Source organism: Hippocampus zosterae, chromosome 17 (genome assembly GCF_025434085.1).
Source record: "Hippocampus zosterae strain Florida chromosome 17, ASM2543408v3, whole genome shotgun sequence".
Taxonomy (NCBI): domain Eukaryota; kingdom Metazoa; phylum Chordata; class Actinopteri; order Syngnathiformes; family Syngnathidae; genus Hippocampus; species Hippocampus zosterae.
Genome location: NC_067467.1, coordinates 14,129,227 through 14,156,497, shown reverse-complemented (window position 1 = coordinate 14,156,497; position 27,271 = coordinate 14,129,227). Strand labels below are relative to the sequence as shown.

General features: G+C 46.7%; 1 protein-coding gene across 3 annotated transcripts in view; it reads left to right on the top strand.

Annotated features, from left to right (window-relative positions):
* Positions 1-6,493: 6,493 nt before the first annotated feature.
* The window catches only part of LOC127590190 (potassium voltage-gated channel subfamily C member 1-like), a 91,918-nt gene continuing 71,140 nt past the window's right edge, over positions 6,494-27,271 (top strand). For all 3 annotated transcript variants that reach the window (XM_052049656.1, XM_052049655.1, XM_052049657.1), the window contains exon 1: positions 6,494-7,807. In XM_052049656.1, coding sequence (XP_051905616.1) covers positions 7,265-7,807 — 543 coding nt within the window. In that variant the 5' untranslated portion in view covers positions 6,494-7,264. The remainder of the gene's footprint in view (positions 7,808-27,271) is intronic.

The following is a 27,271-nucleotide window of genomic DNA, read 5'->3' as shown; positions in this document are numbered from 1 at the left end:
CGGGGGGCACCCTGAATCGGTTGCCAGCCAATCGCAGGGCACACATAGACAAACAATCATCCACGCTCACACCCACACCTAGGGACAATTTAGAGTGTTCAATCGGCCTGCCACGCATGTTTTTGGAATGTGGGAGGAAACCGGAGCACCCGGAGAAAACCCACGCAGGCCCGGGGAGAACATGCAAACTCCACACAGGGAGGCCAGAGCTGGAATCGAACCCGGTACCTCTGCACTGTGAAGCCGATGTGCTAACCACTGGACTACCGGGCCGCCTATTTGCACACTTGTTCAGTGAAATTAATTGAATATTGAAGTGTAATTTGGTAAATTTGGTGCTGACTCCACAACTGAATCAAGATCTATCATGTTTGTCCATGTACTTTTGTGATGATATACATGTGTCGCTTTGTGCGATCGGGTTCGTTTAATAATACAACTCCTGGTAAGAGTAGAGGTTCTTTATTTCGACTGCCGTCTTGCTGGTCAGAGGGAGAAAGCAATCACCATCTCTAGACTCTCGTGCGACTCTGACTCATGGCTGCGCATGCTCTGTGTGTGCTCTGTGCGCAGGCATAGCTAATCGAACAAGCAAATACGGTTTGCTCATATCATTACAAAGTATGTTTTAAAAAAATAGAGACCATGGTGACCCCAATTAGGACGAATCACTATAATATTCTTTCTCTGGAGACTTTATCTTTGGAGCGTTTTCCATATTGTAATATGTGTTTATTGTTATTGTGTGTTTGAGTGCTGGGTTAGTTGAGTAGGAGTGAGGTTATAGAGAGGGGACGAGCCAGATTGGGGGAATATCGGCTCCGGCGGTCAGTCTGAGTGTACTGAGGAGTGCATGGGCGTGAGTTGTTGGCAGGTATTAGTACGTTTGTTGTTATACTAATAATGTCCATCAGATGTCACCAAAGGGAAGGGATCCAGTCACAAAGATAACTTCTATTTTCACCTTGCTTGCTCGATAGCATTTATAATTAGGGAGATGACATTCTTTATTCATATGGTAACTGCTTACTCACATTGCTGCTACTTACATTTCATGTATCAAACCATCCATTTTCAACACTGCTTATCCTGAACAGGGTCACGGGGAATTGCTGGAGCCTATCCCAGTTGACATTGGGCGGAAGGCAGACAACGCCCTGAACTGGTCACCAGTCAATCGCCGGGCACATGCAGAGACTAACGAACATTCACCCACAATGAGTGGGAACCGCTCCCAAGCTGCCAGCACACAATTCCGGCGTGTGTACCACTACACCAGCAGCGACTTGGGCATTTCACATATATCCATCCATCCATTTTCTGATCAGCTTATCCTCATGGGGGTTGCAGGGCGTGCCGGAGCCGATCCCAGCTGTCTTCGGGAGGAAGGCGGGGTACACCCTGAACTCGTTGCAAGTCAATACATTTATTTATATAGCCCTTCATCACAAACAGTCTCAAAGGGATTCAAATGCCCACAGTTAACATATATAAACAATATTCCCTGACCTTAAAACCAAAAAGGGCAAGAAAAAAAATAAACCGTGAGAAAGGGCCACAGGTGGAAGAATCCTTTATCCAGGATGACCAGGGTGCAAAGGATGCAGAGTGGGCAACATTTTGGACAATATTTTACGATACAATGTTGGTTAGAATGATATAAAAGTCCATTTAATAAGATGAAAATGCTGCAGGGAGATGCCTTCTTGTGGCACATGACAACCTCTCTTTACACCACTACTCAGACTACTTCATCGTGTTGCATTCATAACCTACTAATTTTACATGCTGGCACAATATGAACTCCTTTTTTTTTTTTTACATTGTCTTGGTCTTGGATCTTTGATCTATGCCTCTGTTTTCTCTACATTTTTTTTGCTCTGCTATCTTTTCAATTTCTGATGTAATCTACATAATGTTTGTAAATGTGATATGACAAATATCTAAAACAAAATGATATGGCATAAAAAATTGTGGATTTTTTTTATAAGGGTTAATGAACATCTCAGTTCCCAAAAATCTGATTTTTCTGGCTATTCCTTGAGGGGTCAGGCATTACAGGGTTAAGTACTGCATATGCAAAAACATGAACAAAATGGACAATGCATTAGTCTATCGGAGCACACACACACACACTAACAGTTAATGACATTAGCATGCTGACGATGGAGCAATTTTTAATTTTTTTTTGCTGAACCGAGCTCAATGAGCACTGAAGGAAGTGGAACATGCTAGACAAAGATGAGATCCGCATTTGTTTTGACATTGCACCAAATCCGCATTAACAAGAATATAAAAATGATTCCTTTAAAATTATTAGATTAAAGAAAGTTACAATGCAATCAATTTTTTCACACAAATCCTGAACATAAAATGCCTGCATTAACATGATGGATCTCGGGTATTTGTGATAATAAGCTAAATGTTTTGGTGCAAAATGACACACCCGGAATCGGTGAGGCGTGCAACATTTGTAATGAAGAAATCATTTTGTAGTCGATATAAGCATTGTCATGGGTGACGTGACATCACTTTAGACCTTAGAGTTTCTTTTCGAATGGATGGATAACAATGAGACAAATGTCACGCATCCCAGTCGATCGATGTTTTCTGTAAATGGATGGATAGATTTTACATTAAAGTTGTTGGGTCTATAGTTGTTTATTTTGAATGTAATTTTTTGTCATGTCTGTGTGTTTGAGTGAAGGGCGTTTCCCTCCAGCAGGCACACCTACTCCGTGTTTACCAATCGGACCTGCCATGTACTTAACAACTGCCGAGTTGCACAGTCTCTTGTCAGATTATTGACCTTGCTTGCTCTTATGCTTCAAGTGTTGTATTCCAGACCTCTCGATATCTTTCATAGTCGCTCTCATTTTGTTTTTCCCCAAGTTGTTGTTGTTGTTTTGTTTTTTTTAGTTTTTCCAAGCCCTCCTGGGGTATTATGTTACGGGGATGTCGTTAGTACGGTATTTGTGATGGGCATGTGAGGCCTTTGCAGACTGTTGGTGATAAAGGATTCTGTAAATAAATGTGACGTGACTTGTTTGTTTGTTTGTTTATTGAACATAAAACATATATAGTAATAATTTTGCAGAAAATAAGGTAGACAAAAAAGTAAAAAGAAAGAAATCAGTCTTCATTCAACACAGTTATTATGTTCAAGGGAGTAGGATGAAGTAAAAAATCTAGTCCTACCCCGTTATGTGTTTATATCTACTAAATCATTTTTATATCAATCAGAGAAGAAAAAAGTAAGAAGTCTCCATTAAGGCTCATACTTTACTCTTAACCGTGATATTTTTACAACTTTTGGTTTGTATCGGGATTATATACATCCACACCATGGCACTCTTGTGTCAATTTTGTCTTGTATTCATAATGGATATTTCAATACCTTTCTCTATTTATCAACTTGGTTCTGATTTATCATTATATTTAATGTTTAGAATTGATCATTTTAACTCTGATTGATGTAGGCTGTTTGTACTATTTTTTTAATTTGTTTTTGAACTTGACTTAACTTCACTGACCACTGCTCTTACTTTTTTAAAACTTTTTTTCTTACTTAATTTTTATTTTTTCAATGGCAGCGGTTCCCAACCTTTTTAGCCCCATGGGCCGGTTTAATGTTAGACAATAATTTCAGGGACTGACCTTAAAGGGGTGATGGACAAATACAACAAAATAATATTTGGTATTTTCGAAACAATAATAAACATGAATAACAAAATACTAATGCAAATAAATAAATAGATAAATGAACACGAGGAACTCCTATCTGGCCGCAACACTCTCTGGTCGCTATGGTTACATTTAAATGTGCCTTCAAAATAAAATACACTGCAAATACAAAGTGCATGCAAAATGCGACTCCCCATCGCCGCATATTATGCAGAGTGGGCGTGGAATCTCCTGTTGAGATAAATCCACATTTTGAGTAGGACTCTTGATACTATGAAATGTAGCCTTCATTTTCTTGAAAGTCGTTGGCCCTTCTTCCCAAAGAAACTTTCCAAAAATGTTTGTTTTTTCACTCATTTTGCTAGCTCCTGGGTTTCATTTTAGCGTTAACCAATCATGTGACCGAGGAGTGCCGCCTTGACCAGCGTCAAAGGTGACACACTGTAGACGCATGTAACAATACAATACAATACAATACATCCTGATTTATATAGCGCTTTCACTACAGCTGCAGGCAAAACAAAGTGCTTAACAAAACAGTTAACATAAAGCAAAATAATAAACACAACACACAACCTCAAACAGAGAATCCAATAATTTTTCAAAATAAAACATCTTTCAGATATTGAAATAAATAAAACTGAAGTAATGTAAGTTCTTTTTTCCTTCAGTGCGGTCCAGTACCAAATGACTCACAGTACTAGTCTGCGGCCCTAGGGTTAGGGACCACTGCTTTATGACATAGAACAGTTTTTCATAAACATTTTTACTGTTTTACTGTCTTTTATACACACACACACACACACACACACACACACACACACGCACACACACCTCCTCCACCTGCTTGGGTAACATCAAGCTCTCCAACATCGTGTGGGACATCGACTCCTGACATCCGACAGCAATGACATGGAAATGTCATTCGGACCAGGTAAGTGTGGGCGAATGAAATCTAGGTGATGATGACAACCAAAGGGATTGAACTATGTGCAGGACAGCTACAAATAGCCTTGGACTCCCACAGGCAAAGAACCACTTGGAAGAGGCAGCTCTAAAGACGGGCACAGCCAAATACCTGAGAGTGAGACAGATCTTGACGAGTCAGCTGAATGGGGAGAATAAGATCAAAGCCATATAATACGCTCTGCCAGTAATAAGATACCCCACTGGCATAATATCCTGGCCAGTAGAAGAGATGCAAGCTACTGATATCAAGCCAAGAAAGCTCCTTAACAAAGGCGCCACGACGTTTCAGTGAGCACAGGTGGACAGTTTTAAAACGAACCAATGCTGTATAAAAGGTTAGTCACTATTAGATTTGATGTATTATATTCGTCTTTTTCAGTACACAAACACAGGAAGTATGTCGACAAAAATAATCTCAAAAACACACAAAATGTGTACACGTCGTTATCTAGTGTACACAAAAGTGCTTGCAAAAAAAGGTCAATGTGTGACCTTAGCCTTTCCTTCTGCCAGCCTCTATAAGATAAACTAAAACACTTTTTTGGAGGGAGAGAGAGAGAGAGAGAGAGCGTCATAGGTGTGAAACACTCCCTGCTGGGTTTTTTTGTTGTTTTTTTTTTGTATGCTATACAATGACAATAAAGGCGATTCTGATTCTGATTCTGATTCTGCTCTGTTCAAACTGAATGGTGTTTTAGTATCCTGAAAGACAGTGGAGGAAGGGATTGGTGCTGCAGGAGTGTTCGGGTTCAGGTTAGAGTGGGCGAAAAGGATGAACAAGATTTTCATCAAACACCACACTCATTATTTCTGAATTATTTTGTTATATGAGCTCAACAATCCCTTTTAATTTGCAACTTGCATTGCTGCAATTTAATCACAAATGATTCAGGGTGTCCCCCGCCTACTGCCCGAAGACAGCTGGGATAGGCTCCAGCACCCCCCGCGACCCTAGTGAGGATCAAGCGGCTCAGAAGATGAATGACTGAATATTATACAATGTGGCATGTTAATATATCTGTTTGATATTATTGTCTTGTAACTGAACGGTTGTTGTTCATTCATTAAATATGAGACTTGCATTGAGTACGTAATTTCATGGATGAGTGATGAAATAAAAGTTTTTTTTGTTGTTTTTTTTTACTAGGATTTTCAAGGACAGTATTTGACTCATTTACAGCTGTTTGACAGGCAGCGACAGTATATCAATAGCATAAAAGTGGTAGGGATGGTACCCTGTGAGTTACCGGTCAATCGCAAATGATACGATGGGCACCCCTGAAGTCGATTCTACTTATCCAGTTTTACAGTGCACAGGTAATTTTATAATTGAGGCATTCATAACATTAAATCTAAAGGGAAGATCGAGGGCTTTTTTTCTTTAACTTAAAATAGTTATCCAAATTCAACAACAATTAACTTCATCACTTGACCTTTATATTAAATTCTATTTTGGTTTTCACATAGTTGTACCGTGTGGAATTGATTGAAGCATAATTACAAACTTTAAAAAGTTAATTCAATTTGACTTCATTTGAAACACATATTTCCGTAAAGGTCACAAATTAAATTTGGGCTAATCTTCTATTTTTGTTATGATTTGTTTTTTTTGTGTAGATTACATTTGGTTTTGTTGCCTCTTGTGCCTTTTTCTTTTGTCTCCACCTGCTCTTGTCATCCGGTTCCCTTGTGTGAACCAATCAGCATTCAGCTCCCACGACCTTTTGTTTGTTGTCCAGGCGTTTCTTGTTGTCTCTTCAGTCTGCTAGGATTTAGTTTTTTTTGATTCTGTCAATCCTTGTTCAATCACTATATGTTCCTGTCATAGGATTGTTTTTTGTTTGTTTGTTGGCTTAATGTGGTTTTCAGGACTTTGCTTGTGTGTTTCGGTTAGTTGTTCCAGTGTACTCCTGCAAGTATTTTTTGTCAATATATTTTGTTCAGTCCACCTTGCTCCTCTTGCCTCCCTGCCTTTCGGTTCTTTTACACACACAACATGACAATTTTGGATGTATATTTTTATTTCTGACCGACTCCAAAGAAGTATCGTGCCTCACAAGTCATGCACGTCACGGTTCTCTCTCTTTCGCTCTCTCTCTCTTCAGTTTTGTAATTCTGTTTCGTTTTTGCAGAAAACAGTGGCGAAATACATTACAACATTCCATCGCCAAATCCCACTTCAATTCATATTTCATCTCTCCGAATGCGATTCAGACACAGGGGGAAAATAATCTACAACGGTTATCATCATGATCTTGGTTGGGAAGGTGACTTGAACTCATTTGATCCAATAATCTGAACTCCAACAGTCTGTGAGCCAATAACCTTGCGCAGTGGCAATGCAATTGATTCATAAACCCAGCTTCTTATATACAGCCTATATTTCGACCTCATCTCTCTCACACCAACACGGTACAGCACACAGGCGCCAGCGCAGACTCCTCCTTCACTACCTCTCTCTCCTCTGCGTCTCCGTGACACCTTGCAAAGATGCCTTTGCGGAGACTAAACGCACAGCGGGGATTGGCAGTGAATAGGACAGGCTATTAGCAGAATCAGCACCCCTCCACCACCACCACTCGGGCGCACCGAAGCATGCCCGATCGCAGCCATGACTTGCTCGGCGTCAGATAGCGAGAAGATCGTGATCAACTGCGGCGGGATCCGACACGAGACCTACCGGAGCACCCTGAAGACGCTGCCGGGCACGCGTTTGTCCTGGTTGACGGAGCCCGACGCCTACAGCAACTTCGACTACGATCCCAAGTCGGACGAGTTCTTCTTTGACCGCCACCCCGCCACTTTTGCCTTCATCCTCAACTACTACCGCACCGGCAAACTTCATTGTCCAAACGATGTTTGCGGGCCGCTCTTCGAGGAAGAACTCGCCTTCTGGGGCATCGATGAGACGGACGTGGAGGCATGCTGCTGGATGAATTATCGGCAGCACCGCGACGCGGAGGAAGCTCTGGACAGCTTCGAGACCCCCGAGCCAGACGCGCCTGAGGAAGATCCGGCTCTTACCGGTGGAGCGGACGGTGACCTGAAGCGGCTGTGCATGCAGGAAGACGGTCGCAGGGCGACGTGGTGGGAGGTGTGGCAGCCCAAGATGTGGGCGCTCTTTGAGGACCCGTACTCATCCAAATACGCCCGGGTGAGTGAGTGGTCGAGCGGGCTCGGGCTATTCTCGCAATATCTTTACACGCACGTTTCTCTGCATTGGTCACTCCAATATTAACATTGCGCATTGTGCGGGAAGAGTTTCCTCAAACCTGCATTGACAAGAAAAATGATGGCGGGTTTAGCATGCACAAAGATTTGCAGTTGGAAAAAAAAAGTTGACGCAAATAAAGTTGAACAGCAAGGTCGCATTATCAAAACATACAAGAGAAGTGTCCATTATACTCGATGCTATGTACTCGAGATGGATAGCCCATACCTATAATCTGGCATTTTTGCAAAAAGAAAAAAAATGTTAAATTAACATCACTCTTCTTTGTAAAATAAACAAATTAGCGAAAATGTTAAGCGTCATGCTGATCATATGCATGGTTCCCGCAAAATCCCTCATGGCTCTTATGTGTGAAGTACGTTGCCCGGGACACAGTTGTGATAAATGAATCTCCAATTTAGGTCCAGTCAGTGACTGTGGGTCTGTGTGTTGTGTTGGACTGTATAACACAACACTCGAGTGTGTTTTGCTAATTTTGATTTATAATACTGTACTTTATTGACTGAATGACGGCCTGTCATTAATCATCGCAGACATCGGCGCATTTAACAATTCACCATAAATCCTGTACCCGCACAGCCGATTTTAAGAGTCCCCCCCCCACCCCACCCCCAGGAATCTGCAGAGAAAAAAGTGTTTCGCGGAGAACAATTCTGATTCTGCGGAGAGCAGTTCTTGATTCCGCCTCTAGAAAGTTGATTTTCCGCGAGCATGAAAAAAAAACAATGCAAAGCAAATTGATTTCATTATGAAATAAGATTTCTTTATTTCTTTGTGTGTGTGTGTGTGTGGGGGGGTGTATTTGCATTGTGGTTATAAAACAATCATGAACAGATATCAGGATTGTCGTTGTCCCTTTTGCGCATAATTATTTAATAATAATAACAATACTATTAATCAAGACATTTTCCAAAGTATGTCTTTGAACAAGTGATATTTGTGCAAAGATTTAAACAAAGTGTAAACTATATCCACTTGACCTGGATATCGGGAACAGACTGATAGGAAATACTGTCGTAGTACAGCAATTCAGCCACGCAGATGGTCATTTATTGTGCGCAAATGTGTGACGTCATCTTTAGGAGCATTCATGAAATGGGATTGAAAAAGCTTCGTCTCATTACCCCAAAATATGTCTACCTGTTCCTGCGTCGCTCATCTGTAGATATGAGATGAATCATACGCTGAACCATATTTACTTCCTCAAACACTGCCGCGTGACGTCATGTTTTGCGCGTGTCACTTGACGTGCTTTGTGTATACGCGTGTCACATCACGGATGCGTTCCCTTCACATTTGTCTTTACAGTGTGAACGAGTACAAAAAGTGTCGCATTTAAGGGAAAAAAGGCGAATTGGGAGGCAGTGTGAATGCAGCTTTATATCTAGCTGCTGTGATTAAAATGAACATGTAAATGCAATATTCAGCTTTGAAGTCCCGGCAAATTCCACCATCGCAGAATGGCGTATTCCTGAGGGGACTATTTGAAGTCGACATAAAGGACCAACATATGCCCTTGAAATCAATGAGTGTATGCCCCCAGCTGTCAAGTTTCTGCATGATCAGGATAATTATACGGCACCATAGTCTGCATTTTTTTTTTCAAAAACGTCATCAGTAGGACAAAAAATGGATCCTTTTGAAACTTACAATGATGCCACACATTGTGTGACACACTCACCTGACTTTGTTCCAGGCAGTGGGGTTCCGCTTCCACTCAGTGTGAATATTGCCTGTCTCGAAAAGTGCCCCGTGATTTTCTGGCAAACAGTCCTGCAAGGAGCCTGCCTTTTGCATGAAGTCAACTGGAATATGCTTAACCTCTCCACAACCCTTAACAGGATTAGTGGTATAGAATATAGATGATGGATGCCTTTTTCAGTTACAGATTGTACCAGGGACAGTGGGACATCCCTCCTCCCTATTTTCCCCAAACATTGCAGTCATTGAGCCGACAAGGCAAACGTTGGGCTACGACTAACGATGCGGAGTTGGATGCATGATGGATGAAAATGCGGAATTTCCACCGCCGCGTCAGGATTTTAATCACCATATCACCAACTCAGCAAGGCGGAAGATTCTCACAAGTCCAACAAAGATATCGTGCTATCTGACACTCATGCACATTTTTTAATGTGTTTTGTTGTACATTTGTAAGGCTGGGGAGCGCACAAGAACACACCTTCTGCCTTATGTTGTTTGAAGCTCAAATTATAATTCTCAGTGAGGCTCAGTCTAACTTGAACACGCTTTCACGGTGGACAGAATCTCACTCCTTGCACTCGCTGTTCTTCAATTGGCGTTCTTGTCTATTCTTACGTCCTTCTGATCTTGGGAAATATCATCAGGCATGACCTAAGCACTGATACAACTGAAACTATGAATAAATCAAGACTGCATGGCATACTCAGATGTTGTTCTTGTCTGCTATCTTAAACCAAAGAATCCATCGGTTGGTGACCTGTGACGACTTGGCTGGGAAAATATCCTAAAATGCCTTTTGTGTTGCGATCAAAATGGTTGAGGATAGGATTTGGGTTTGTCAGTTGTTTCCTCCCTTGTATCATTTAGTGAACTTGTCAAAGTACATGACATTCGTGCTGTTAAGGCTAGCAGATACAATACAAGACATCTTTATTTATACAGTGCTTTCACAACAGCTGCAGCTGTAACAAAGCGCTTCCCATAACAGTTAACATAATATACCACAACACAAAATACGGGCAGTCCTGCAATCTTAATCTTTTATTTTATTTTATTTTTTTACAACAGCCCCCTGACTGATGTCACGTCCCGTGCCCACCAGCAGGTGGCGGGCTTTTCCCTCCGCCAACTGCACACCTGTCCGTAATTTCGGGCTGATTACCTGCCTTTATGAAGAGGCTCCGGCAGTCCACTCACTGCCGGAGAATTCCACGCCGTGCCATATTCTCTCGTGCTCTATTTCGCTATTTGTTATTGACTCGTTGCCTTCTTGCCTTACGGCCGATACTCTTGTGATTCGCGCTTAGACTCTAACATTTGTACTTATCGTATTTTTCGCCAATTCAGGCCCTCCTCGTGTTTTGTTTTCCGCGAGCGTTTTCAGTTGTTTTTTCCTTCTTTGTTACTCCTGGTCCTTATTTGATCAGCGTTTTTTGTTACCGTTTTTCCCTGTCGGGCTCTTTCTGTTTTTTGTCATTAAAGACACTTTTTGTTCGACAAGATTTTTTCGTTGTCTGCTTTCCGGGGATCCAACCCTTTATTTCCTTGTTCTGCACGAGGCGATCTGGTATCGCCTCGAGCAGAACGTGACAGAATTCTCCGGCCACCATGGATCCCGCAGATATCGAGAAAATATTGTCCGCTCTTACCCGACAAGAGCAACAGATGAGTCAGCAGGGCCAAGCCATTTCGGAACTCCGAGGCGCGGTCTCCATGCTGGCTCATCGGTTCGACGAATTCGAACCTCGTTTAGTGCGGGTGGAGGAACGGAGACCCCCTCCCTCCGGGGGCCGTCCGACCACCCCGGAAGCGCCCCCCTCACATAACACTATGTCGAGGGAACCATCGCTTCCACACCCCCCTTGTTACGGGGGTGAGCATGGGCAGTGTGGTCACTTCCTTCACCAGTGCTCACTCATATTCGACCAACAGCCGTCTGCCTACGCTAATGATGCCGCCAAAGTGGCCTATGTGATGAGTTTGTTGACAGGTCCGGCGGCGTCATGGGCGATTGCGACCAGCGACGCCAAGCCGAATCTGCGATCGTCGTTCCCTGAGTTCGTGACAGCATTTCGCCGGTTGTTCCACCATCCCGTGCGGGGCCGAGAGGCAGAGGGTCGGCTACTCGCCCTCCACCAGGGAGAACGATCGGTCGCGGACTACTCCATCGAGTTCCGGATTCTGGCAGCACAATGCGGATACGCTGATCGAGCACTGTGTGGACTGTTTCGCCGTGGCCTGAACACGCAACTCAAGGACGAGCTGGCTACCCGCGACCACAGCACCGACCTGGAGGAGCTGATCGACCTCGCCCTCCTCATGGACAATCGCCTGAGGGAGCGAAGCCGGGAGCGTGGAGTACTCAGGCCTGCAAGGCTCGGTGACCACTCCCGAGTCCGGGAGACAGCACCCACGGAGAAACCGATGCAACTGGGAGGAAAAGACGTTGGTATGGAGGGAAGAAGTCGTCGTCTCCGCGATCGGGCGACGAATGACAGTGTCCCACCATCTCCTCACGCCACTACCAGCTACCCAGGATCGTCATTTCACGCCCACCCCGAGTACTGTGAGTCACGATCCCGTGCGTCATCCCCCGAGTCTAACCGTATCGACATGCGACCGGGACACCCCAACAGACTGGAGCTCGATGGGGAGATATTTGGTGGGTCCCGGTCAAGGCGGGTTCGGGCCCTGGTAGACTCAGGGGCGGATGACTGCCTGATGGACACTGATCTCGCATCCGAACTGGGTTGTTTTCTGGAGGAACTAATCGATAGGAAGCGGGTTCGTGATCTTGATGGGCGTCTCCTGGCGGTCGTTACACATAGAACAGAGCCATTGAAGCTCCAACTTTCCGGTAACCATGTCGAGCACCGTCGCTTCCTCGTAATGCGGTCCCGTAACGCTCCTATCATCCTCGGTTTACCCTGGCTCAAGGTACACAACCCCGTAATTTCCTGGGCGCGCCCGGCCATAGATAGTTGGAGCCCATACTGTTATCAACACTGCTTACAGTCAGCCGTCGGGGGGTACGATCGTGTCACACCCCCCGAGGAGATCTGCCTTGACGGAGTGCCGGATTGCTATCGGGACCTCAAGGAGGTCTTCAGCGAGGATCGCGCGCGTTCTTTGCCCCCACACCGCCCCTACGATTGCGCTATAGACCTGCAGCCGGGCGCTCCGTTGCCGACCTCGCGGCTGTATCAGGTGTCCCAGCCTGAGCGCGAGGCGTTGACGGAGTATATCAACAGCTCGCTCGCTGCAGGTCTCATTAGACCATCACGTTCACCGTTAGGGGCGGGTTTTTTCTTCGTGGGTAAAAAGGACAAGACCCTGCGACCCTGCGTCGACTACCGTGGGTTAAACGACATAACCATAAAGAATAGATACCCACTACCTTTGTTGGATTCCGCCTTTGCCCCACTGCAATCCGCCACAGTCTTCTCAAAATTAGATTTGCGCAGCGCTTACCACTTGGTCCGTATCAGAGAGGGTGACGAATGGAAGACCGCTTTTAAGACCCCTCTGGGCCATTTCGAGTATTTAGTGATGCCTTTCGGGCTTACTAACGCTCCTGCCGTATTCCAAAACCTCATCAACGACGTTTTAAGGGACATGATAAACATTTTCTGTTTCGTTTATCTGGACGATATTTTGATTTTCTCCCTGTCATTACACGAGCACCAACAACATGTTAGGCTGGTGCTACAGCGTCTATTAGAAAACCGGCTCTTCGTCAAGGCAGAAAAGTGTGAATTCCATGTCCCCGTCATCTCCTTCCTGGGGTTTATTATTGAACGGGGTAGGTTGCGAGCAGACCCCATTAAGACGCAGGCAGTCAAAGACTGGCCGGTTCCAACTAACCGCAAGGAACTGCAGCGCTTTTTGGGGTTTGCAAATTTCTATAGACGGTTTATCCGCGGCTATAGTCAAAAGGCGCTTCCCTTAACCCGCCTTACTTCTATTAAGACCCCATTTAAGTGGGACCCTACCGCGGATGCTGCATTCGCAAACTTAAAGGCGGCATTTACCAGTCCCCCCATACTTCAACATCCTGACCCCGATCTTCCCTTTATTGTAGAGGTGGATGCCTCGGATTCAGGGGTGTGGGCGGTGCTGTCCCAAGGCTCTCCGGTCGACCAGAAGCTGCACCCCTGCGCCTTCTTCTCCCGTCGACTCACAGCGGCCGAAACCAATTACGACGTGGGCAACCGTGAGCTGTTGGCTGTTGTCTCCGCCTTGCAAGAGTGGAGACACTGGCTCGAGGGGGCAAAGGAACAGTTCACGGTCTACACTGACCATAAGAACCTCGCTTACCTCCGAACCGCAAAGAGACTAAACTCCCGTCAGGCCCGGTGGGCCTTGTTCCTCACCAGATTCAATTTCATTCTCACATACTCCCCCGGGTCGAAGAACACCAAGCCCGACGCCCTTTCCCGTCTCCACGACCCCACGGGAGGGGATCGGACCCCGGAAACCATCCTCCCGGTTCAGTGCATCGTGGGGGTCGTCCAATGGGAGATTGAGCAACGTATCCAGACTGCCCTGGAGGGGGTTCAGGTACCGGCGGAGTGTCCAGCGGGGAGGCTGTTCGTGCCTCCGCCCCTGCGGTCTGAAGTTCTGCAGTGGGGACATGGGTCCAAGGTGGCATGTCATCCGGGGGTGAACCGGACGGTGCAACTCGTCGCCTAGCGGTTCTGGTGGCCGGAGCTCCGGAGCGACGTGACGGAGTTCGTCAAGGCCTGCACCTCCTGCGCATGCACAAGTCTTCCAATCAACCTCCGGCAGGATTGCTCCAACCGTTACCCATTCCGCCTCGTCCATGGTCCCACATCGCTTTGGACTTCATTACGGGCCTTCCCCCCTCCCGGGGTCGAACGGTCGTGCTCACGATCGTGGACCGCTTCTCCAAAGCGGCTCATTTTGTGCCCTTGTCCAGGTTGCCGTCGGCGCTGGAGACCGCCGACCTCCTGGTCAAACACGTTTTCCGCCTCCACGGCATTCCTACTGACATTGTGTCGGATCGGGGGCCCCAGTTTGTGTCTCGCGTCTGGAAGCGGTTCTGCCGGTCCCTCGGAGCTACTGCTAGCCTGACCTCCGGCTACCACCCCCAGTCCAACGGACAGGCGGAGCGCGCCAACCAGGATCTGGGGGCGGCCCTCCGCTGTGTGTGCCTCCACATTCCCGCATCATGGGTCGACCACTTGCCATGGGTGGAGTATGCACACAACACCCTCGTCTCCTCCGCAACCGGCCGATCACCGTTCATGACAGCTTACGGCTACCAGCCGCCACTGTTTCCATCACAGGAGGGGCAGGTGGAGGTCCCTTCCGTTCAGCACCACCTTAAGCGGGCCCATCACATGTGGAGAGAGGCCCGGGCTGCGTTGTCCCGCACTGCGACCCGGAACCGGCAGATCGCAGATCGTCGTCGGCGCCCGGCGCCCTCCTATGCGGTGGGACAAAGGGTGTGGCTGGCTACGAGGGATCTTCGCCTGGCCGGCACGTCGGCGAAGCTGGGACCCCGATTCACTGGACCATTCGAGGTCGAGGCCGTCATCAGTCCAGCTGCAGTCAGGCTCCGGCTGCCACCCACCATGAAGGTTCACCCCGTCTTCCACGTCTCCCTACTCAAACCCGTGTCTTCCAGTGACTTGGCTCCTTCTCCCACGCCGCCTCCACCTCCGCGGGTGGTCGATGGTGGTCCAGTGTACACAGTGCGTGCCATCCTGGACTCTCTGCGCAGGGGCAGGGGTTTCCAGTACCTGGTCGACTGGGAGGGCTACGGGCCCGAGGAGCGGCAATGGGTGCCCCGCTCCTGGATCCTTGATCCGTCCCTTTTGCGCGACTTCCACACTGCTCATCCGTCCAAGCCGGGGAGTCCGCCGGGAGGCGTCCATTGAGGGGGGGGTACTGTCACGTCCTGTGCCCACCAGCAGGTGGCGGGCTTTTCCCTCCGCCAACTGCACACCTGTCCGTAATTTCGGGCTGATTACCTGCCTTTATGAAGAGGCTCCGGCAGTCCACTCACTGCCGGAGAATTCCACGCCGTGCCATATTCTCTCGTGCTCTATTTCGCTATTTGTTATTGACTCGTTGCCTTCTTGCCTTACGGCCAATACTCTTGTGATTCGCGCTTAGACTCTAACATTTGTACTTATCGTATTTTTCGCCAATTCAAGCCCTCCTCGTGTTTTGTTTTCCGCGAGCGTTTTCCGTTGTTTTTTTCCTTCTTTGTTACTCCTGGTCCTTATTTGATCAGCGTTTTTTGTTACCGTTTTTCCCTGTCGGGCTCTTTCTGTTTTTTGTCATTAAAGACACTTTTTGTTCGACAAGATTTTTTCGTTGTCTGCTTTCCGGGGATCCAACCCTTTATTTCCTTGTTCTGCACGAGGTGATCTGGTATCGCCTTGAGCAGAACGTGACAACTGACAGCTCGCCATGCTAATAGAAACGTGTGTCGCAGGCTGTGACGCAAATATTCGTTGACGAAATGTTGACATTTAATATTTATTCGACACATTTTTAGAGCATCGGAAAACATTAAAAATGTTTGTGTCATGTTTGTCCTCTGACAGAAAACCATATTAAAACAAACAAAAAAATATTTCCCTGCCATCTGTTTCCATTTTCAAATTTTTTTGAAAAAGCTCTAGGGAGCCACAGAGGAGCGCTTATGAGCCGCATGCGGCTCGAGAGCCGCGTGCTGCCGACCCCCGGCCTAACAAGATGGGTACCAATTGACGGACTTGAGGACCGGTGAAATTTACAGCCGATAGCAATGACGGAAGCGCGGTTGAAATAACATGATGGACTGATGATTACAGCTTTGTTTGGCTTGAAAAAAAATGACGGATAATGGTACCCAGACCACTGACAGACGATTAATGATGGACAGACAAAACTTCGTAAAATGCCGACCTCTACGTAAGAGGGTAAGTAAGTCGTTGTATCCCAGACATTTTGTGTCTGTTCTGCGTTTACCAATCAAGCCTGCCGTGTATTTAAGGGCTGCCTAGTCACTGTTGGATTATCAACCTTGCTCGCTGTTGGGCTTCAAATGTTGTATTCACGACCTCTCGATATCAGTCACTCTTATTTTGTCATGGAACTTTGTAATTTCATTTGTCCTTTTTATTAATCTTTGGTTTTTATCATTTGGAGTTTATCATTATTGGAGTTTTGATAGTTTGTTTGTGTCTTCTCAGTGTTCTCTTTGTACCTTGCCTTTGCAAGCGCGTTTTGTTTTATGCATTGTTTTTTTTGCTTTTGGTTTTTGCTCCTTGTGATTTCAATTTGTACTTTGTTGCTGTGCTTTTACTGTAATATTTTTGTTTTCACTCTTTGTCTCAGCCTGCATTTCTGGAATCCAAAGCAATATACAGTTCAGAACCCAACAAGCTTGAACTCGGGCCTAAGTGTAAGTGGAGGTATTCGAACAATGGAGTGTAGACTTTTTATATTCCCCGTTAGTTTAAGGGCCAGTTCTATGGGCTTCATCATGTTTCTCCTCTTCTCCGTCACTGGGACTCCTATAAATAAGACAAAAAAAAAGCTAATGATAACTTTTGGAATAATTCAGTCAGATGCTCTTTGATCTGAAGTCTTGTGGGATGTTATTCATGATAGTGGGTTGACCACTACTACTTTTAGTGCAATTTTTTAAAGAATATCCATCCAATTTTTGAACTGTACTTTACGACACTTGATTGTACTGTAATAGTCATCTTTATTGGTAATGTGCACGAAATCCGCTCACTTCATTTGATCCATCACAGTAGTGGATAGAGCAAATGCACGCGCGCGCACACACACACACACACACACACACACACACACACACACACACACACACACACATTCACACACAGCTTATTTAAGTGCTGAGGAGCAGTTAAGGTTTCTGTGTCTTGCAGGGACACCACATCCGCATCTACGGTGATGATGGGATTAGATGGTGACAGTGGCTCTCTGTAGTGGAAGGTGACAATCTTAAACTCTTGGCCATGGCTGCTGGGGCATTCAATATTGTTTTGTTTTTGTTTTTGTTTTTTTTGTACCTTGTTTGTATCTTTTTCCCTAAATGGAGCCATTAAATAATCAACATTCGGCTGGTAATTAGTATGACATCATGAGCTGCGATGTTTGCTCAAGGTTGGCCATAAATTCAGGCACCCCTGGTCCTAATCAGCCAATCCTGCCTTCTGACTCATGATATACAAAATCCACCAAGTCAGAAAACGATATGACAGCTAAATGAATGATGGGAAAACCAAAAGCGATGACAGTAAAAAAAACAAAAAGGAATTGAATGGTACGTGAATGGGAGCGTCAACATAAAAACAGAGGTGACTTTGAAGGTAGTGCAGTCGACTTTGTGATTGCCAGTACAGTAGCAAAACGATAGCTTGGGAAGATGGAGGGGAGGGTGCCAGTGCAGCAGCATCTGCAGTAACAGCCGCAGCGCTTCAGGTTTGGCAGCACCTTACTTTCACCCGATTAGCTCAATTGATGGCCGAGGGAATTTTGAAAGACGACATGAGAATATTAAGGAGCATAGCACCACTTGTTCAATGCATTCATGTGACAAGCAGTTTTTTTTAATCACCTGCAAAATTAAATTTGGGGGTTCCCCCAATGCTTTTAAAATGTGTATACCACTCGGTAAATTCCTAGTCATACCCGCTGAGAGCTTTAGCTGTTTTAAAAACATTTGTTTGCTCAGTACTGCAGGATTGCAGATTATTCCTATTCAGATCCCCCAAAGTCTCCCCGTCTACTCTTTAGTCATCCATTATCTGCTACGTGCCCCCCTACACCCCGCCCCCATTTCACCCCTCCTCCCATTCATTGGTGGATGTCATCCAGCTGACTGCTTGTGCTATGGCATAACACTGCAGTGCCTGTAGTAGCTGACTGCGCTGTACTCTGCAGCACAGGACAGAGCCACACAATGAGAAAAGGGGTGTTTTTGGTCTGCGGGAGGTGGGGGTGGATGAGAAGGCACAAAGAGGATGGAACAGTCGTAGAGGATGAGGGACAGGATAGGGGTCATTTTCCACCCCACCACCATACCCCCCCCCCCCAGTCCCCATTTCTTTTTTTGCTGAGCTCGGCATGCTGGCTTACTCGTACCCCTTTATCGATCTGGTTGTACGTCTCAGTCTTATTCAGCCGGATGTCTCAGCCGATTGGTGTTCCTTTGTAAGCAAAGCCTTTTCGTAAGCACATTCATCCCGTCACTTTCTCAGGCTCTCACCTCTCCTTCCAATAAGGTGATTGGGGTGCTAATAACCAGTTCTTGAGGGAAAGCTCGGTTAATGTGCCCAAGTGGCAAAAAGGTCTGAAATTAGTTGAAGTTGATATTCATTCGGGGTGTAACAATAGATCTATTTAATCGATGGGTCTGCCGTGTGATCCAGCTACATCGATCATGGCGGGACATATTAGGGATACAATACAATACAATACATGCTGATTTATATAGCGCTTTCACAACAGCGGCAGCTGTAACAAAGCGCTTTACAAAACAGTTAACATAAAGTAAAATAATAAACACAACACATAACATAAAACACAGACAGTCGTGCAGTCCTAACCACTTTTCCGTCACACGCTTTGTTGTTTAAAGCTGTTTGAGATGAAAGAGGAGAGAATCAAAGTGTCCTTTAACCAGTGGATCAGAGACGTCATGCTCAAAATGTGCACACGTCGGCTACAAGCTAAGTTTCAAAGTCAACAAGAAGCTGTAGCATCCATTGACGAAAAAAGAGATTGGTTCACTTCTCCTGTCCCATGGAAATCCATTTCAATTCCAAGCGACGACTCACGGTTCCAAATACGCATCGGCGCTCTTCGCCAACGCTCCTCTCTCCTCATCCTCAACTTCAGCGGCCTTCCATCCAGCCGCACCAACGGCAACTGAACAACAACGCTGACATAGCCACTGAACAAATCGGGGTTGTGAAAAATGCTGCCCATTACTGGCGCAAAAAACACAAGCGCCCCAGGTCTGTCCATCACCGAGAGTCAATGGCATTCCTCCCAATCAAAATCTGGTACAGGCGTGCTGCCGAGAAGGCGCAACCACCAAGCACAGATACTGCTCCTTTGACGAATGTCGTGGCCAAAAAGCGCTGAAAACATATCAGGTCCACACAATGAAACAACAAACAACATGTGACAAAACAAAAGACAAAAACAGCAAAAAAGAACAAAAAACCAAGGCTCTTGAAGAGCACTTGCCGAAGGCTGCCTACTCGGGCGCCATCTTGGAAAATGTCAAACTTATTTTTGTCACGGGCCAGATTTTAGTTAGTTTCCCTTGGAGGGCCGTTATGACTGAAACGATATAAAGAAGTCAAGAATGACATTAAGTTACTGTATTGAGGGCCTTGGTTACAAGGAAATACTGACGGTATCACTGTTATTTATTACAAATGGGAATTTATCATTTTGGTCGAGATTTTAGCAAGCATCACGGGCCACATAAAACGATGTGGCAGGCCAGATCTGGCCCCCGGGCCTTGAGTTTGACACCAGTGGTGTGTATCGATTCTGGTCACATATCGTTTGTATGCTATTGATCAGTTGAATAACAAATGAACAAAATAATGTTATACTCAAAATTCCTAACATCCTTTTAACTTTTAAATTCATGTTTGAAAGTTATTTTTGAATAAACTATTATTCGTTTTCCGCTGGTGCAAATCATCTCCAGTCAACAACGGGATCACTTATGCAACCATCCATCCATCCATCCATCCATCATCTACCGCTTCTCCGGGGCCGGGTCGCGGGGGCAACAGCTTTAGCAGGGAAGCCCAGACTTCCCTCTCCCTAGCTACTTCTTCCAGCTCTTCCCGGGGGATCCCGAGTCGTTCCCAGGCAAGCTGGGTGACAGTCTCTCCAGCGTGTCCTGGGTCTTCCTCGGGGTCTCCTCCCGGTGGGACATGACCGGAACACCTCACCGGGGAGGCGCTCAGGAGGTATCCGAATCAGATGCCCAAGCCACCTCATCTGGCTCCTCTCGATGTGGAGGAGAAGCGGCTCGACTCTGAGCCCCTCCCGGATGACTGAGCTTCTCACCTTATCTCTAAGGGAGAGCCCGGACACCCTGCGGAGAAAACTCATTTCGGCCGCTTGTAACCGGGATCTCGTTCTTTCGGTCACGACCCATAGCTCGTGACCATATGTGAGGGTTGGGACGTAGATCGACCGGTAAATTGAGAGCTTCGCCCTTTGGCTCGGCTCCTTCTTCACCACGACAGACCGATACAACGTCCGCATCACAGCAGACGCTGCACCGATCCGCCTGTCGATCTCCCGCTCCCTCCTACCCCCACTCGTGAACAAGACCCCAAGATACTTGAACTCCTCCACTTGGGGTAAGATCTCCTCCCCGACCCGGAGGGGGCACTCCACCCTTTTCCGACTGAGGACCATGGTTTCAGATTTGGAGGTGCTGATTTTCATCCCAACCGCTTCACACTCGGCTGCGAAACGCTCCAGTGAGAGTTGGAGAGCCCCGTTTGAAGGAGCCAACAGCACCACATCATCTGCAAAAAGCAGGGATGCAATACTGAGGCCCCCAAAACGGACCCCCTCAACGCTTCGGCTGCGCCTAGAAATTCTGTCCATAAAGGTTATGAACAGAATCGGCGACAAAGGACAGCCTTGGCAGAGTCCTACCCCCACTGGAAACGATTCCGACTTACTGCTGGCATTGCGAACCAAACTCTGACATCGGTGGTATAGTGACCGAACCGCCCATTTCAGGGGGTTTGGTACCCCATACCCACGAAGCACCCCCCACAGAACTCCCCGAGGGACACGGTCAAACGCCTTCTCCAAGTCCACAAAACACATGTAGACTGGTTGGGCGAATTCCCACATACCCTCAAGGACCCTGCTAAGGGTGTAGAGCTGGTCCACTGTTCCACGGCCGGGACGAAAACCACACTGCTCCTCCTCAATCTGAGGCTCGACTTCCTGACGGACCCTCCTCTCCAGCACCCCTGAATAGACCTTACCAGGGAGGCTGAGGAGTGTGATCCCTCTGTAGTTGGAACACACCCTCCGGTCCCCCTTTTTAAAAAGAGGGACTACCACCCCGGTCTGCCATTCCAGAGGCACTCTCCCTGTTGACCACGCGATGTTGCAGAGGCGTGTCAACCAGGACAGCCCCACAATATCCAGAGCCTTGAGGAACTCCGGGCGGATCTCATCCACTCCTGGGGCCTTGCCACCGAGGAGCTTTTTAACCACATCGGTGACTTCAACCACAGAGATAGGAGAGCCCACCTCAGAGTCCCCAGGCTCTGCTTCCTCCAAGGAAGGCGTGTTGGTGGAGTTGAGGAGGTCTTCAAAGTACTCTGCCCACCGGTTCACAACGCCCCGAGTCGAAGTCAGCAGCGCCCCATCCCCACTGTACACAGTGTTAGTGGTGCACTGCTTCCCCCCCCTGAGACGTCGGATGGTGGACCAGAATTTCCTCGAAGCCATCCGGAAGTCGGCTTCCATGGCCTCACCGAACTCTTCCCACGCTCGGGTTTTTGCCTCGGCGACCACCGAAGCCGCGGTCCGCTTGCCCAGTCGATACCCGTCAGCTGCCTCTGGGGTCCCACAGGCCATAAAGGTTCGATAGGACTCCTTCTTCAGCTTGACGGCATCCCTTACTGCTGGTGTCCACCAGCGAGTACGTGGGTTGCCGCCACGACAGGCACCAACCACCTTACGGCCACAACTCAGATTAGCCGCCTCAACAATAGAGGCACGGAACATGGTCCACTCGGGCTCAATGCCCCCCGCCTCCCCCGGAACATGGGAAAAGCTCTGTCGGAGGTGGTAGTTGAAACTCCTTCTGACAGGGGATTCCGCCAGACGCTCCCAACAAACCCTCACTATACGTTTGGGTCTGCCAGGACGGACCGGCATCTTCCCCCACCATCGGAGCCTACTCACTACCAGGTGGTGATCAGTTGACAGCTCCGCCCCTCTCTTCACGACGACTCACGGAGAGGCACTTATGCAACACCAATCATAATAGATCAACATAGATTGTGGCGGCAAGGAAGGAGATTTATAAGACGCCTTGGAGGAGATTGTCTTGACAAGACGGTTGGCTCGTGTAGCCTTTGCAAATGCTGAGTGACGTGACGGTAACGCGCCAATTTGTCGACGCATCTTGACCATACCCATTGCATCAAACAGCAACAAACCTGAAGGAAGGAATCAGCGGTGGCTACCGTGCAAGGTCATGCGACAGACCAAAACTCGTGCTGTCATTGGTCGACGTTGCGCCGGGAACCAATTATCCATACAGACATGTACAAAACCTCTGAGTCATTCTGCATTTTTTTTTCCCTGATGCAATACTTTGCAAAAAACGCGATGTACTGAAGCTGCGATAAATGAGCGCGAGATCGCGAGGGATCACTGTATATGTTTTTGGGGGATACCTTTCATTCGTATCGGTTGATTTGCAGAAAAGCCTTGTATCATACGTATCCTGACAACTCAATATCAGTTGGTCAGACATGCTGACCAATGAACAAATGAAACACATCTCGAAAGTTTTTTTTCCCTTGTTTGTTTTATATCAATAACAATTTACAGTTAAAAATGATCTGAGTACTGAACAAATATTTTTAACTAACTTTTAAATTTGAAAATCAGACTGAACATATTTTAAGTATTGCATTGTCAGCTCTTTGTTCATTGAGACAGCTGTATAAATTCACAGTCATCCAGTCTAAAAGGGGACATTTACATTGGGGCCATTCACGCACTGTGATTATAACAAGGTTTATAAAACTGTCATTACAAGGAGTGAAATACATTTGAGAATGACATTTCTTTCTCTTTAAAGTGCTCGTCCCTCTCATGCAATGGAGTATTCTATAATCTTCTCACTGCGCATGTGCAGACTTGAGAAGAAGAGTGGAGCAAAGCTAAGTGATGAACATGTTAATGCGTCGTGAGGAAAATAAAGCTGAGTTATCACAGAGGAGCGGAGTACAGGAGACGGCGCAAAGAGTCTTTCCTTTTTTTGGTATTTTTGTAGATGGGCACAGCTAGAAGGGGCGCTTGCGCCGTTGTAGGAGGCAACACAGACGACTTGTTTGCCATCCATTCGAAGTGGCTCCCCTTATTCCTTTTAAATTCAGCGCATCAGTGGCGTGCGGTCCACATGGCCAAAGGACTCGCAAGAGTCAATGCAGGAGATTGGTGCATGCAAACTACATTTAAAAGGGACTGCAAGAAGATCTCTGCTTGCGGATCATGTGAAGTTGGCTGCTATGGAGAGGGCACTTGGAGCCCCGTTGTTGTGACGCTGTCAGTGGGGTGCTTTGAAAGAGGCGGAAATTCCAAAATACAGTTGACTAGACTTTCCCCGGCATGAAAATGAAGATGTGCCAGTTTTTACGCCGAGTGCACGTGCCCTGAATTTGCGTCACTGACAACAGCAAGAGCTACACGCTCTTACCAGTTGCAGTAGCACTGCTGTAAGTGTCAGCTTAGGAGGATACAGTAGAATTGAAGTGAGTGACACGGTAAAAGCGTTGAGTGGATACACTTAGATAATAATGGTATTTAAAGTATGATTTTAAGGAGGATTTTCTGAAAGTCACACTTTTTATCGGATGATTAACGCTGATATTACAAATATTTGCAGTCCATGGATGCCGAGGGCCCCGACAATCACTTTGACTGTTTTTGGCCCCAAACTACTTGATATGCCACTGGCAACAACAAACACGTACTGTGAATTTGTATGTAAAACATGTGAACCTGTAGCAACAACATACTATTGATACATTTTATTCATTTTATCCATCCATTTTCCAATCCCCTTTATCCTCACAAGTGTCACGGGTCGACTTCGGGCAGTAGGCGGGGGACACCCTGCACCGGTTGCCAGCCAATCGCAGGGCACACAAAGACGAATAGCCATCTGCGGTCTCACTCACACCAAAGGACAATTTAGAGTGTGCCAATAACCTGCCACACATGTATTTGGAATGTGGGAGGAAACCGGAATACCCGGAGAAAATCCACACAGTCATGGGGAGAACATGCAAACTCCACACAGGAAGGCCGGAGCCGGAATCGAATCCACAACCTCTGCACTTTGAGGTCAATGCGCGAACCACTGGACCACCGCTGATTCATTTTCATGTTTCCATATTTTTTATATCTTTATATTGGTGAAGAGGAGACCAACACCATATTTATGCTCCACACCCGTGACATAAACAAGAACATCCTAATGAGAATAATAGATTTGGTTAAATTCTCTTCCAAGCAAATATAATCTTGTTACCCTTTTCTCTTTCTTCTTTACTGTGGTGACATTTTTAATGAGTCCCCATTGTTTTTAAAACAATCCCTTCTCGCTTTGCGCCTCCCTATATGCTGGTTTGTTGTGCCATAAGTAATATATCCACCAGGGCCCCCGTTACCCCTCTGTGCTTTTCAATGCTGCGAAAGAGCTCTCTTGTGCTATCAGAGAGAGAGAGAGAGAGAGAGAGAGAGAGAGAGAGAGAGAGAGAGAGAGAGAGAGAGAGAGAGAGAGTGAGAGAGAGGTGGGGGGGGGCACGAGGGGGTAGTACTGTATTTGATGACACGTCAAGAACTAGTATTTAACCTCTGCATGATCTTTACTGTCACCACATCACACAAGGTCCGTAACACAGTCAACATCAAGCTCCAAAGCAGCCCAACAAGCATAGCCAATAAAGAGCTTGTGTCAAGAAACCTCATTCTTGGTTTGACCACTAGGTGCACACACGCACACACACACACACAAAGTGGATGACTGCAGAATGATCTGCAATGAAGAAGTCTGCAGTGTTTGAGTGGGCTAAAGAGGAATATGTAGGGAATAATTCTCATATCGCAGACATTATTTTCATGCTGGCTGCAATTTAATGTCCTTACCTACTTTTATTTGCCAGTAAATGATTGAATGATGAGTCTCCTAACTTTGACCTTCTTTGAAGTTCATCGACTTTGGCAGCACTTTAAAATAAGAGCTCAATTATAAAATGACAATCGATTGTTTATACATTGGCGACTGACTTACTTATCTGTCATTGTACAGTATCAATACACCAACATCTGATTGTGATGTTGTAACTGTGTGATAACCAAGTATATTCAGTTCTGATCTTATTGCCAACTGTTAATTTTTAATGATGTGTGTACAATCGTGTTTTATCTCTTCCTTCCTGTCATCTTCATGAGCGCCAAACATTTGCACCTCGCAAAAGTCGGCACAATACAACGGATGAGAAAATGGATGGATGGATAAACTCGACTACAAGTTACAATCATGAACGAAGAAATTTGCAAAGAATGGGAGTAAAATGTGGGCTCACTACAGCAGGAGGTCATTTCCACTTTGCTTCTCCAATGACTTAATGCAGTCTTGATGAAGTATTAACAAGCTCATGAATAATCAATGTCCAAACAATTTCCCATTTGAGATTCTTGTACAGTGGTGCTTCTGTGTTTGATTAGATATTTTTTAAACAGAATATTTTCTTAAACAGGGTGGCCCAGTGATCCAGTGGTTCGCACGTCGACCTCACAGTGCAGAGGTATCGGGTTCAATTCCAGCTCCGGCCTGCCTGTTTAGAGTTTGCATGTTCTCCCCGGGCCTGCGTTGTCACGTTGTGCCCGAAGCGATAAAATGATCGCTTCGTGCACAACAAGATAATGAGGTGGGTCCCCGAAATAGCAGACAAAGAAAAGATGGTCCGAGAACAAATGGGTTTTAATACAAAACACAAAATACCCGTCCGGGAGCAACAAACAGAAAACGCTGGTCAAAATCAGGACCAGGAATAAAAGGAAGCAACAGAAAACGCTTGCGAGAAAACGGCAAGGAATATAGTTGGCTACAATAGGAATTAATAAGATTAGATTTAACAACGCGCAATCACAGCCACAAGGCTACACAGCAATGAATAGATTAAGGCAGTAATCGAGAGAATTGGCACGGCGTTGAATACTCCGGCAGTAAGTCAACTGCCCGAGCACAAAGATAAAGCCTGTGTAATCAGTCCTTAATGGGTGACAGGTGTGTCGGCGGTAGGCAGGAAAAGCCTGCCCCCTGCTGGCAAACACGGGACGTGACAGTACCCCCCCCTCAACGGACGCCTCCCGGCGGCCTACCCGGCTTGGTCGGATGAGCTGCGTGGAAGTCGCGCAGAAGGGACGGATCAAGGATCCAGGAGCGGGGCACCCATTGACGATCCTCAGGCCCGTAGCCCTCCCAGTCGACCAGATACTGGAACCCCTTACCCCTGCGCCGAGAGTCCAGGATGGCACGAACCGTGTACACCGGGTCACCGTCGACGACCTGCGGAGGGGGGGGGCGGAGTGGAAGGCGGAGCCAAGGGACTGGAAACCACTGGTTTGAGCAGGGAAACGTGGAACACGGGGTGAACCTTCATGGCGGGCGGCAGCCGGAGCCTGACCGTGACGGGGCTGACGATGGACTCGACCACGAACGGTCCAGTGAATCGGGGCCCCAGTTTTGCGGACGTGCCGGCCAGGCGGAGATCCCTCGTAGCCAACCACACCTCCTGCCCTACCACGTAAGTAGGTGCCGGGCGCCGACGACGGTCCGCGATTTGCTGGTTCCGGGTCGCCGTGCGGGCCAATGCAGCTCGG